Genomic DNA, 13,321 nt, shown 5'->3' on the forward strand with positions numbered 1-13,321 from the left:
CATAGTAAAATACTCCTGAGAGGAAGAAAACAAGGTTCGGAATCTGCAGAGTATGTTCATACATGCATAATGAACTGCATTCTATTACTTGGCTTCAACAACTCTTGACAATCTCAAGTTCTGTTTCATGGATCCTCTGCAGTTTTGTTTTTTTAAACATATTATGCTGGAATTTAAAAAAAAAAACAAAATAACACGCACTGTGCTTTTTCCCCCCAACCAAACAGAAGTGGAGAAGCCCCAAAGGGGAACCTGAAACAAAATGGAATTTCCCAAGTTGAGATACAGCTAAAATGTTGCATCTAAAACTTTTATAACTTTGAAAAGGATCTTTAATTGTTTTATGGCCCCTAAGTAAGCAAAATGAAAGTGTATGATGAATGTATCACATAGAAGAAATGCCAAATACCAGTAAGGAAATCACAAAGTTCCTGTTCTTGCCCCACCACTTTCTTTTTCATCGTGGGAAAAAATTTGTTTTTTCTGCAACCTGTTTAAATCAACGTGGTACAAATAAATTTGATTCCCAGCTGATCCATATGACTTCAAAAGCAACTTCTATAACAAGATTACAAATAACTGAGTGCCCGGCCTGAAAAGTGCACCAGGCGATTCCCCTGGAACTACAGTTACAGACAGTGAGCCACCAATTGGGTGCTAGAAATTGAACCCATATCCTGTGGAAGACTCTCCAGGGCTCTTAGCCTACAAAGTCCTCTCTCCAGAATGCTACTGTAGAATTCTTTTGGACTGGTTTTTATCTTAAAAGGCAACTGAACATTTAAATGCCCCAAAAAGGTTGCTGGTAATGACTATGACTGCAAAGTCCTTCAGAGACAGTTCACATAACACAATTGTTATGGGGTCAAGAGGGGCACCAAGATAGATAAACCTAACAATGGCTACAGCCGCTAGGTCTACTCTTCAGAAGTGAGGAAGGGGTCAACAGGACAGTTTGTCAGGAAGCTTCCTGCTGGGAAACTGGGTCACTAGGGAAATCACCCCATAAATTTTGAGGAAATGCTCATATCACCAGATACTGCCACTGACTACCCAACAATGACTTGGTGGAAACATGGGCACGTACGGGAAGTGTGGTGGAGCAAAGGAAGACTTGATGGCACCAGCGTAGATAGCCAAAATGGACACAATTACACAGGCCAGGAAAAGTGAGGCAAACTTATTCACATAGCGTACGCCAATGAATACCACCAAGACCATGAGGACCAAGAAGGCTGTGCCATAGACACGCATGTTATTTAGCATGGCTGCTGATTCCTTGAGTGCATCATCACTGCGGAAGATGGCAGCTCGAGGGACGATATATACCTGTTAGGAAAAAAAAAAAAAAGAAACAGAAAAGAAATGCAGTCATTTAGAAGCAATCAAGTAGAGGGACTATATATAACAGCTTATATTACTTTTATAAAGGAAAAGAAAGCTGAAATAAAAAATTATTTAAAACATTAATTAAAAAACATTAATTTTTTTAAATCTTCTTTTTATTCATTTGTTTTTAAACAGGGTCTCAGTATGTAGCCCTGTTTGGCCTGGAACACAGAGAGATCCACCTGTCTCTGTCTCCTAAGTGCTGGAATTAAAGTTATGTACACACTGGGCTGCCAATTAACCAAATTTTTAGTTGGCTCTAGAATGTCTATAGAAATATTATTTCATGGATTATTTTGTCTTCTCATTGCTGTTTTGAATATCTGCATTTGCAAGTAGGAAAAAGAAAAATGATTCTATTTAAAAGGCTTTAGAGAAGATTTATAGTATGAGTAGAGAAATGAAAATTCTTTATTGGGATAAAGTTATCAAAAGAGAAGCTGGGGATACAGCTCAGTCAGTGATGTGCTTTGCTGCACAAGAATTAGTACTTGAGTTTGATCCCCAGGACTTACGTAAAAAGACAGGCACGGTGGCATGTGCTTGTGATCTTAGCATTGGGAAGGTGCGGACCCCCAGGTGGAGAGTCTCTGGTCCCAGTGAAAGACCCCACCTCATAAAACAAACTGGATGGTTCTTGAGGAACAACAACAGGGAGGAACCAGGGTGATCTCTGGCCTCTACACACATGTATTCAACACACTAGAACATATACATGCACAATATAAGCAAATGAGATTTATTTTACTTTTCCACACTGGCACAAGTCTTCTAGCTTGATATGAGCTCCCTGGCTGAGGGGACAGAGTTGGGAACAATCGGAGAGAGGTTTCAGAAAGGACGGGCAGGTGAAGGACACCTCAACCTTTCTGCCTCAGAGTCATGGTAAGACACAGTCAGAGCAGCCAACATCTGACTGGCTGCCACACCTGATCTCAGAAACTTTAACATCTAAGAAAACAAACCCACAGAGCTTCTGGATTGTAGGCGCAACTAACTCATTACTTACCAGGAAAATTTCAATGGCACCAAGAATATACATGGCTGCTGCAAATGTGGTGCCCAGATAAAAGCAGAGGCCAACAGCCCCACCAAACTCTGGGCCCAGGGCCCGGGAAATCATGAAGTATGAGCCCCCAGCTACAAGACAAAATAAAAGGAGGGTATCACTAAGAGGATTGTAGACACGTATAAGTAATAATTCAAAAACATGCACAAAAGATGTTTGGGAAACTCTGAATGTAACAAAGGAGATTTATTAATGGGAATATGATGTGCACAATACATTTTATTACTATTAGGAAAAATTAGATTATTTTCTACAGGAATATGATAGTATAATAAAAAGTATTTTATAAGCTAAGTATGTGACTGACATTAAAGTACTGTAGACTAAAAATAATGAGATTTCAAAGATAGCATTGTTAAGCCAAACAGTATTTGTCCCTGGCTTCTAGAAGGTGACACTGTTACAGTACACTGTGAACAACAGAATAAACACATTAAGTGTCTTTGGAGTTTATACCTCCAGCTTTACAGCATATGCACAGTGATTAATCAAGGATAATCCCTGAAATTGAAGCTTGGGCTACTGACCTGGCACCACTCCATTAGTGGCAATGGCACTCATGGAGATGGCAGTCAACATTGTCTGTAGAGAGAGAAAAAAGAATTTAACTACTGGGAAGAGCTAACATTTCCGTACTACTTTCGAGCATTTACAAATATTTAACTGCATCTACTTTTACAAAGAGTTACTGCGTAGCATAGTTTAAAGGACTAGCTAGGGAGACAGAACTGGAAAGTAGGCTAGACTCTAACTACAGACTGGCTACAATGTCAAAAACAATATGTGGCAAGAAAGAGACTACCAGGACAAATTTAAAACATTATCTAGTAACACAGCAGATAAAGGTCTTTAAAAGGGAGTAGCTGGAGGCACAGTGACTAGCCAGTAGGCTGCTGTTGTACAAGTGAGAGGTAACACCTACAGTGAGATAGTGGGCATGCATATGAAGTATCTCAGAGAGAGCAGACTGGCCGTGATGAATGGCAACCAAGGAGTCAAATATGGCCTCGAAGTTTCAAGCTTGAGAAACTGGGAGTGGACAAGGCAGTGCCACTAAGTTATTAACGACATAGATTTGCTTAACTTGCATGGTTAGCACTCAGTTGAGCATAATGCATGCGGAGGACATAATGGTTACTAAAACAAAGGGGACACTAGATTGATGGACAGGGATGGGATATATAAAAATGAGCAGTTTAAATGAAAGGAAAACCAGAATGGGCTGAGTAGGAGAGAAGAGTTGGAACAACTGAGGAATTTCTGGGGAAGGCATACGAAAGGAGACTTCAAAGTGAACCAAACTGAATGCGGATTCCCCTCACCCTTCCCAGGCACTGCCAATTTTATTTTTCAGAACATTTTAGAATAGCTTATACATTACAACATCAGTGCTTTCAAGTCCAAATTACCCAGATTTTGAATTATTTGAAAACTTGTATTTTGTTTATTTCCAAAAATCTAGGACACCATATACATTATATACTACATAGGAAATAATGGATAATGGGTGCTGAATGAAAATCCTTTAGATTTTAAGGTCAAGTTCTCTCTCTCCTGTTGAGATAGTGAGTCTTTATGTATTTTCTGTCCCGGCTCCCCAGGAGGTCAAGTGATAAACTCAACAGGAAATGCTGCAGGTGAGTTCTAGGGGCCAGAGCAGGAGGACTTACACAGCAGCAGCAGATAAGGACAATCGCAAAGGCCTGAAGGACTCCAGCTGTGCCCACTACCCAGGTAAGACGCAGGAAGAGGATCACTCCAAAAATATTTTGTAGACATGGGAGGTAGACGCCCATAAAAGTACCCATTTGGGGGCTCTGGAAATAAAAATGTAAGACAGAAGGAAACATATAGTTAGCCATAAAAGATGCTTAGATTTACCACAGACAGGAAGTTCATGCAATATTTTCAACAGCTCAGTGAAGTTCATCATTATACTCCCATTATCAGTATGCATTGTAATTTAGATAAGTTCCCATGTTTTTTATTATTCCTAAGCAATGGACCACTCAACAATCTAAAAATGTCTATTCTTCAAGGTTGTTAAATTTTTATTCTTATTTAAAAACAGAACAACTTGTGGAAATTCTTGAGAATTAAGTACAAATTTTTCACAATGGTAAATGAAACAGTCAGGGAAAGTAAAAACTTGAGGGCCCCTTTGCAAAGAGCTGAACTATGTGTATTGGCATAATTTTATTGTAAGAAAAACAGTAGTAGTAGAAAAGTCTAACAACTACTGGGAATCATTATCATGGTGGATGCCTATGATCCTGGCACCTGGGAGGCTAAGGCAGGAGGACTGAGTCCAAGGCTAGCCTGTGTTATATGTGAAACACCACCTCAAAAACCAAAACCAAAACCAACCAACCAACCAACCAACCAACCAACCAACCAACCAACCAACCAAACAAACAAACAAAAACCTTTGTACCAGGCAGATGGCATCAGAAGCTGGGTAGAGATATCTCGCCCCACCGATGTGCTAACACTTCTGCTAACATGGCTAACTTCCTCACTAGGACAGTTTCTGTACAAATCCACCATGTCAGAGGGCTTTCTCTGTCTGACCTACCGGAGTATCGAACCCTTCCAGCAGGCTCTTGTCAGTCTCATTCCTTTTAACCCTGCTTATGTTTTTGGTCAAGCATTACTTGACACTGAAGATGCAATATACTTTAACAGAGTTTCAGTGTCTTAGGGACTGGCTTCCCATGAGAAGCTATAGTACTGTACATTCTGTCTGGGCCATGGTGCCAGTGATCAGAATGGTACTGGGTATAGCAAGCATTTGATACAGTTTCTTAACACAGACTGGTGCCCTGGGCATGCCTTCAGTGCTCATATATGGGGCTGGTTTTATCTGTCCTGCATCCTGAGGCCTCACCTTGGTAGGCTTCTTCTTCCCTTCAGTGATGTTCTCTGCCTCTTCATGCTCCTTTGCTCCCTGTGTCAGGTTAGTATAGTTGGCCATGCGGTTGAGGAGAGATGACACTTTTGGTCTGGTGTCCATTTCTTCCTATAAAGTCAGAAATAATTTATGAAGGATACTGGAATTCAGCAACAAAATAAACTTTCTGCCAGGAAACAGCAAAATAAATGATAACCTCTTTCACAGGTAAATACTTGAAGAAAATTCTTCACTGAGCCTTGTCCCTGACATGTGAAAGATGACAGGGAGCTGAGAGTACACGCATGAGGTCCTGGGGCTAATCCCCAGCCCTGAGAGGCAGAAAGGACTACACTTAATAGGGCAGCAAGTCAAGGTGAGATACAAAGTACTGGGTTTCATTAAGGTTTCGTTCATACAAATATGTAATTGTTCCCCTCCCCCTCTGCCTTCCCACATTCCTTCTGACCCTCTTAAGGCCCAGATCCTCCTGCCCTCTTTAGTCTCCTCTGCTTTCACGTTACAGGCGTTCTATTACCTCTGCATCCACTTCTCTGCCCCCTGCATCTCCTCCATTCTCAGTTTGCCTTCTGTGCGTTCTCTCTCTCTCTCTCTCTCTCTCTCTCTCTCTCTCACGCGCGCACACATACACACACACACAGGAGAAAAATGACTATTCATCATTTGTCTTACTTTGCTTAAAATAATGATTTTCATTTTCAAACATTTTTCTGAAAATGTGATGGTTTCATAATTTCCTGTGTGTGCGTGATGAGATTTCCATTTTGTGGGATGAAGAGATGGCCCAGTGGGTAAGAGCACTTAATACTTTCCCAGAGGCCAAAGTTCAGTTCCCAGCATCTATATTGGAAGGCTCACAACTACCTGTAACTCCATCTCCAAGGAAATATGATGCCCTCTTCTACTCCCCCACAGACACACACATAATTAAAATATTACCTCAAAGAGTGCCAGATTTTTATCAAAATACTCATCTCCTTCTTCATAGTTGGAACTGTTGAGATAAGCATTTCGAGCTTTCTTATGTCCATCATCTGAAAAAGAAAGGCAAAATTTGGGTTTTCATTGGGTTCTGAGCCACCAGCACCTATAACTATGTTGCCTCTGTGGTAACAGACCAGTTCAGATTCAGGTTCAGTCTGATTGGTAGACTTCAGTTAGCACTGTTTGGAGAATGTGGTGTTTTTCTAGCAGGAACAAAAGCAAATAGGGAAACCAAAGAAATCAAGATGAAGAATTCCCTTTCTTAGTACAGAGATCTCTGGAGACAACTGAGTGCCTAACCTTAAACTTACCCATAAATAAACAAAACACACAGTATTTTTTTCTTGGTGTGTTATACTACTCTAGACATGGACTACTTTACAAACTATTGTTGCTGATAATGGGCCTTCTGACATTAAAAATTTATTGTGTGTGTGTCTGTCTCTCTGTGTGTGTGTAGGCACGTGTCATGTGTACATGTAGAGGTCAGATGACAACTTGTACATGTGGTTCTCTCCTCCTACCCTTACCAGGGTTCAAGGGATGAAACTCAGGTTGCCAGGCTTGCATACCAAGTATCTGCTGAGCTATCTTGCTGACCTCATTTCTGATGTCATCAATTATAACAGGTGATTAAATCTATGATGATTTTCAAAATTCTTGAGAATTGCATACAATGTATTTTGAATATATTCAAGATCCCAATCCCCTCACTTCTGCCTCAACCCTCTCATTGTTTCCAACTGAAGTTGGAGACTGCTGCTGCTTCTTTCTGTTTTAATTTGACCTTCTTTCCCCATCAGGTCTAGTTTGTGCTGCTCAGCTAGTTTGGGGGTTGAGATCTGTTCTGCTATGTGATCACATTTATCAAGGTCATCATTATTAAATGATGACCTGAATCTCCCTTTCCCAGAAATCACTAAATGCTAATAGCTCCTCAGCTGGCGCTGGGATTACATATTCCCAAGTATGCATGGATTCTGTTTGACTGGAGCTTGTGTAAGTCTTGTGCATACTGTCACAATCACTGAGTTCATATATGCTTCTGTCTGGAAAACATTGTTTCCTTTAACTTATCCACCACCTTTGGCTTTTACAATCTTTCTGCCCCCTCCTCCAAAAAGATCCCTGAGCCTTGAGATAACATATGATCGTCCAAACTGGAGCTAAGCACTCTACAGTCTTTTGTTTTCTGTATACCAAGCAATTGGAGGTCAGTAGTAGTTTTTGAAAAAATGTCACTATGAGGCCCAGACTGGTCTCAAACTCTTAAATATCCCTCCTCAGCCCCAAAGTACTTGATTATAGGTGTGTATCTTCATGGAAGCATCCGATATATATATATATATATATTGGTTTTTCGAGACAGGGTTTCTCTGCAGCTTTAGAGCCTGTCCTGGAGCTAGCTCTTGTAGACCAGGCTGGTCTCGAACTCACAGAGATCTGCCTGTCTCTGCCTCCCAAGTGCTGGGATTAAAGGCGTGCGCCACCACTGCCTGGCCCGATATATTTTTGTATGAACACTTCCATATTATTTTTATGTTGAGAGGTACTTAACTGGAATCTGATGAATCAGTTGCACACAAACAAAGAAGAAACAGAGTTTCTGAGATAGCCAAGTTTGTGTTATATGAATACTTCCTAATCTTTGGCTTTTAAAATTGTGCTTAAGTTACATGATTGCCCAGTCTGGCAGGAGAGAAGAGAAAAAAACTTGTAAATACGATTTAAAACTAAGGTTTCCATTACTGAAGAACATACTAATATAAAAAGGAAAGAACATTAAAGTAATATACATTACTTTAAATATGGAAGATGAGTCTGGCAAAAAGCCAGAAAACTACTGAACTGAGCCGGTCATCTGGAAGGACATGAGACTGACTTGAAGGAGTTCCTGATGGTCATGATGGGAAGACAGAACACAAGAGATATTCAAAATAATACATATTTTTGTTTGTTTTTCAAGACAGGGTTTCTTTGTAGCTTTGGAGTTTGTCCTGGAAATTAGCTCTTGTAGACCAGGCTGGTCTTGAACTCACAGAGATCCAACTGCCTCTGCCTCCCGAGTGCTGTTATTAAAGGCATGTGCCACCACTGCCCAACTCGAAATAATATTTTTAAAAAGGAAATTATGCAAAGTTTTAAGGAAACAAAATACAACTCTGAAAAATAGTAGAAGAATCAACTGTGCTATCTGTTTTGAGGATAATTATATAGCTAAACACTACTTTTTTTTTTTACAGCACATTGTAGTTAATTTATGATACATGGAACAGTACATAGGAAATCCCTGCCAATTTGCTAACCCTAGTGAAAACAACACATCTAGGCAATCTTCATCAAGGGCTGTGAAAGCCATCAATAAAGGACTGAGGCATAACCTTTGAGCGGGCAAATGAAGATGACTATGAGCCTGTTGACTAACAAATATGAAGGAAAGACGCTGTTCATCCTTTGTATTCTTAGCAAGAGAATGGACGCACAGTCTAATGAAGCCTCTCAGGATCGCAGACAATACAAAGGAGGAATATGGTAAGCACACACAAAGACCACCACCAAAGTCAGAATGTGGAATAACCTAATTTCTTCAGCAAATCACAAACTAGACAAGTGAACTTTTACAGATTAAAATTCAAGCTGTGACTGAAATTTAAGATAGGATTTTTGTTAAGACTCCTCAAACAAATGTGAAGAGACTTTTTTCTTCAGTTTTTTGAGGCAGGGTTTCTCTGTGTAGCTTTGGAGCCTCTCCTGAAACTGTCTCTGTAGACTAGGTTGGCCTTGATCTCAGAGAGATCTGCCTGCCTTTGCTTTCCAAGTGCTGGGATTAAAGACATGTGCCACCACAGCCTGGCTGTGAAGAGACATTTCTAGAACAAAGAAATGTTGGGCTGGAGATGGCTCAGTTGTTCTTTCAGGGGACCTGGGTTCAAGTTCTAGCACACACACAGCAGCTCACGACCACCTGTAACTACAGTGCCAGGGCATCCAACACCCTTATCTGGCCCATGGGCACCAGGCACACACATGGTACACAGGCACATATGTAGACAAAGCACTCCCATACACATAAAGTATTTTTTAAAATTTAGAAACAGGGAAATTTAAATATATGCTAATTTTAAAAATTGCATTTATTTACCTCAAGCTTCTGCAGGACCAGAAATCACTGTGGGACCAGGTCACTGGGTCCACTGGGATCTGAGAGCACTGAAGTAGCCTTCAGTCCCAGTAGTCTCAGAGGACAATGGAGGCCTGAGCTTCAGCTTTAGTGTCTGCTAAGAAACTGGGGCTTTGTCTTCAGTGCCTTTAAAATTAGTGTGGGTGTGGGGTTTTCAAGTCTAAGGTTCCTGTGGTCACTGCAGGACTCCGGGGTCTATACTACTGTGGTCCCCCAGAGGTTACTTAAAGCGTACCATTTTAGTCACAGGCTACAGATAGCACCCAGACTTTAGTGGGTCTGACATTTGCTATTCTGGTCCCCAGTGGATCCACAAGATCCAGGCAATGACTGAGGTTCTGACCCCATCTGCCTGCCTTGTTTCTTCATGTACCATTCCACCCGTGATCCTGATGGCACATAGCTATGATAGGATTACCTCAGTGACTACATTAACAACACTAAATTTCTCCAGTCCACATAGCTAAATTTCATGCAGATAACCCTCAAGGGAGAATTACAGAAAACAAAACAGAATGTATTCCAAAGATAGGAAAGTCAAAACTGAATGTCAAACATACTCTAAGAGATGCACAAAATACAACAAAGAAACACAAAGCATATGACACAGCCACCTTCTATGACCCATCCCAACCAACCACTCCCTTAGGAAGGAATTGAAACCATACAGAAAGATGAATGTCTAAGAATTCAGAGTGTTGTGAAATAATCCTTTTGTACACTGTAAAGATTTGTCACTCGAATTGGTTTAATAATATGCTGCCTGGCCAACAGCCAGGCAGGAAGTATAGGCGGGCAACTAAACTAAGGATGCTGGGATGAAAAAGGGCAGTCAGGGAGATGCCAGCAGATGCAGAGGAAACAGGACTTGTAGAAAATATGGAAGCAAGCCATGAGCCATGTGATGGATGGAAGATAAGAAACATGGGCTAAACTGTAAGAGTTAGCTATGTAACAAGCCTGAGCTATGGGCAGAGCATTTACAATCAGTTCCTGAGTGGTTATTTGGGCATGGCTGCCACCACAGGAAAATTCCGCCCACTTTCAGAGTCTTACTTTTTTGAAAGAATAAGTGATCGTATAGAAGATTCAAACAAACAGATGGACAACAAGATAGTCACAAAAGTGAATCAACAGTAAATTGGAGGTAAAAGTCCAAAAATATCAAGGAAAAATTCAGCAAGAATACTGAAACATTAAAAAATGGAAAAGAACAAAACACTTGAGGTACATGAGATGTCAATCAAAGACAAAAGCAGAAGAACAGATTTTAGGATGGAAGAGAAAGACAATACAATCATGCACACATATATTTCTTGTGGTGGTAGGTGCATGAAAATGAGATTGATAATTAAAATGTAAAACACTAAGAAACCCTGGAGTCAGGAAAAACTATTCTAACAGCACGACAGTTTGAGATGTATAGGGCCTGGGACCAGTCAAGAATTTTGATGGACATGCTAATACAGCTACATAATGATTTTGTGTATTTATTACAATAACTTTTTTCTTCTGAGACAGGGTTTCACTATGTAGCTCTAGCTGTCCTAAAACTCACAATGTAGACAAAGTTGGCCTCAAATTCACAGATCCACCTGCCTCTGCCTTCTGAGTGCTCGTATTAAAGGTGTGTACTACACTTCTGGTCCAATAAAGTAAATTTTAAAATTACAATAATTTACTTTTGTTGGTGTTGGTCACATGTGCCACCTTTGTATGTGATGCTCAAAGGACAACTTGTGGGAGTTGGTTCTCTCCTTCTGCCATGTGAGGCCCTGGGATTGAACTCTGGTCATCAGGCTTGGCAGCAAGTACGTGTATTCCCTGAGCTCTTGCTAACCAGTGCCAGTTTTTTAAATGGTAAAACAAACAAAAACCCATAAGGAATGTGAAAGTTTCTTTAAAATATTCTAGGAAACTATCAAAGAATAATAAATAAATTCTTTTGTTTTTGTTGTTTTTAAATCTGGCATTAGGAGCATCCTGTCCAATTCTGCTGCTGCTCTCTGTTTGGATACCTCAGTCTTAAGCCCCAGGTGAATCATCTTATCAGCCAAATCTGGTTCTGGCTGGTCCTGTGCTAGCTTCTATTGTTTGACTACTTAACTGCTTTGGAAAACAGAACAATTTCCATGGAGACTTGGCATCATAGGAAGACAATGATACCTACAAGACCTACTTGTCCTGATCTCTCCTGAATCGGGACAATCATGAAAATTAGAGGTTTTCCACAGAGGGAAGAGAGTTCTTGCCAGATTTGGTTATAGAGAAAAACATGAAACTAGAAATAATTTTACCAAAAGGCATCAATCACTTCTCAGCAAGAATATGGTGGCTGGCAACCAGTCACTGTGTGGCCTTTTCTGTAGTCGGGGTTAACATAGAACTGCGAGAGACAGTGGAAATTCTGAATTTTCCAAATAAAAGTCTTTCTTGGCATGAACTCAGAACAAGCACATATCCCAGGACTTTTGAAGAGTATACAGAATCTGGGCTAGAGAGTTGTCTTGGTGTTTAGAGAACGTAATGCTCTTGTGGAAGAGCTGACTTGGGTTTCCAGTACACTCATCAAAAAGCTCACTATTGTCTAGTTCTAGGAGACTGAATGCCCTCTCCTGACCTCCATGGGCATCAGGCACACACATGTGGTACACATAACTCATGCAGACATTCACACATTTATATAAATTATAAAAAAAATCTTTAAAAGTGGATTATACAAAACCAAAAGAAGATGGCTTTGTAAGACAGCCACTGGGGCTGCAATCCCAGCCCTGGCAGTGACCGGATTTCAGCATGGCGCCATGGCTGTCATGTTTCTTCTCTCTCATTTTACTACCCAAACAACATGGATTCTATGAGAAAGCTGCCACTGTTTCATGGCGCAAGTAAAGAGAAAACTGACAGAACCACTCTTTCTTCTGAAAAATTTGTTTCTGCTTTTCATGACACATCTATGTCCTTACAACTTGCTTTTGTTGTTCCTTTCAGTGTGTGCTAGGGACTGGACCATGGCTTTGAGCACACCATCACTAAGCTATGCTCTCTCCCTTTTCTTTGTAAACAGAAAAAGTGATGTTGAAAGATCTTTATTGTTTGATTCTATTCTATCTACAGTGTTGAAAATTACCACTTATATCTTGGTTCTATAATACAGTGTATTATAGAAATTGTCCTTTAGTGTCCTGCACTTGCCAAATGGTCTTTGCTGGCTCCATCTGGACAGAGATGGAGCATTAAGAATACTTAATTTCCTCTGGCACACATCTGTGTTTGAACCACATCAACAAGAACAGGGAAAAAAATGCCAGGTGGTGGTGGTGCACACCTTTAATCCCAGCACTAGGGAGGCAGAAGCAGGCAGATCTCTGAGTTTGAGGCCAGCTTATTCTACAGAGTGAGTTTCATGACAGCAAGAGATACACAAAAAAAACCCTATTTCAAAAACCAAAGCAAACAAACAAAAACAGGATTTACAATGCTGTAAAAAAAAATCACTTTTTTTTTAAGTGAATGAGAAATGAGAAACATGAGACTTTCTGACAAGTGTGTTGGAAGTGGAAGTATGCTAAGTATTCTGAGAAATACGTGGATATAGTTGTAAGTAGTGAGAAGGAGAAGGCTGAAGATAGGTCTTTCTACTTTTTCCTGGAAGGGATGCACAGGAGTTCACCAGCTGGTGCGCCTGCAGCCACACTGAGCTACAGTGCACACTGCAGCCTTAAGTTCCACTTCTCATCTATATTGCTTGACTCGTCAGTCAGCCAGGAGAACGTTATGACTGACC

At 40.5% G+C, this 13,321-nt stretch overlaps 1 protein-coding gene across 4 annotated transcripts in view; it reads right to left on the bottom strand.

Moving 5' to 3' along the window:
* Positions 1-13,321, bottom strand: part of Slc12a6 (solute carrier family 12 member 6) — a 105,173-nt gene that overhangs the window by 23,002 nt on the left and 68,850 nt on the right. For all 4 annotated transcript variants that reach the window (XM_038329627.1, XM_042055064.1, XM_038329626.1 and 1 more), the window contains 6 exons: positions 6,309-6,403; positions 5,346-5,477; positions 4,129-4,275; positions 2,986-3,040; positions 2,399-2,529; positions 1,088-1,329 (listed from right to left, as the gene is read on the bottom strand). In XM_038329627.1, the coding sequence (XP_038185555.1) occupies positions 1,088-1,329; positions 2,399-2,529; positions 2,986-3,040; positions 4,129-4,275; positions 5,346-5,477; positions 6,309-6,403 (802 nt within the window). The remainder of the gene's footprint in view (positions 1-1,087; positions 1,330-2,398; positions 2,530-2,985; positions 3,041-4,128; positions 4,276-5,345; positions 5,478-6,308; positions 6,404-13,321) is intronic.

The sequence above is a fragment of the Arvicola amphibius genome, chromosome 5 (assembly GCF_903992535.2).
Source record: "Arvicola amphibius chromosome 5, mArvAmp1.2, whole genome shotgun sequence".
Taxonomy (NCBI): Eukaryota; Metazoa; Chordata; class Mammalia; order Rodentia; family Cricetidae; genus Arvicola; species Arvicola amphibius.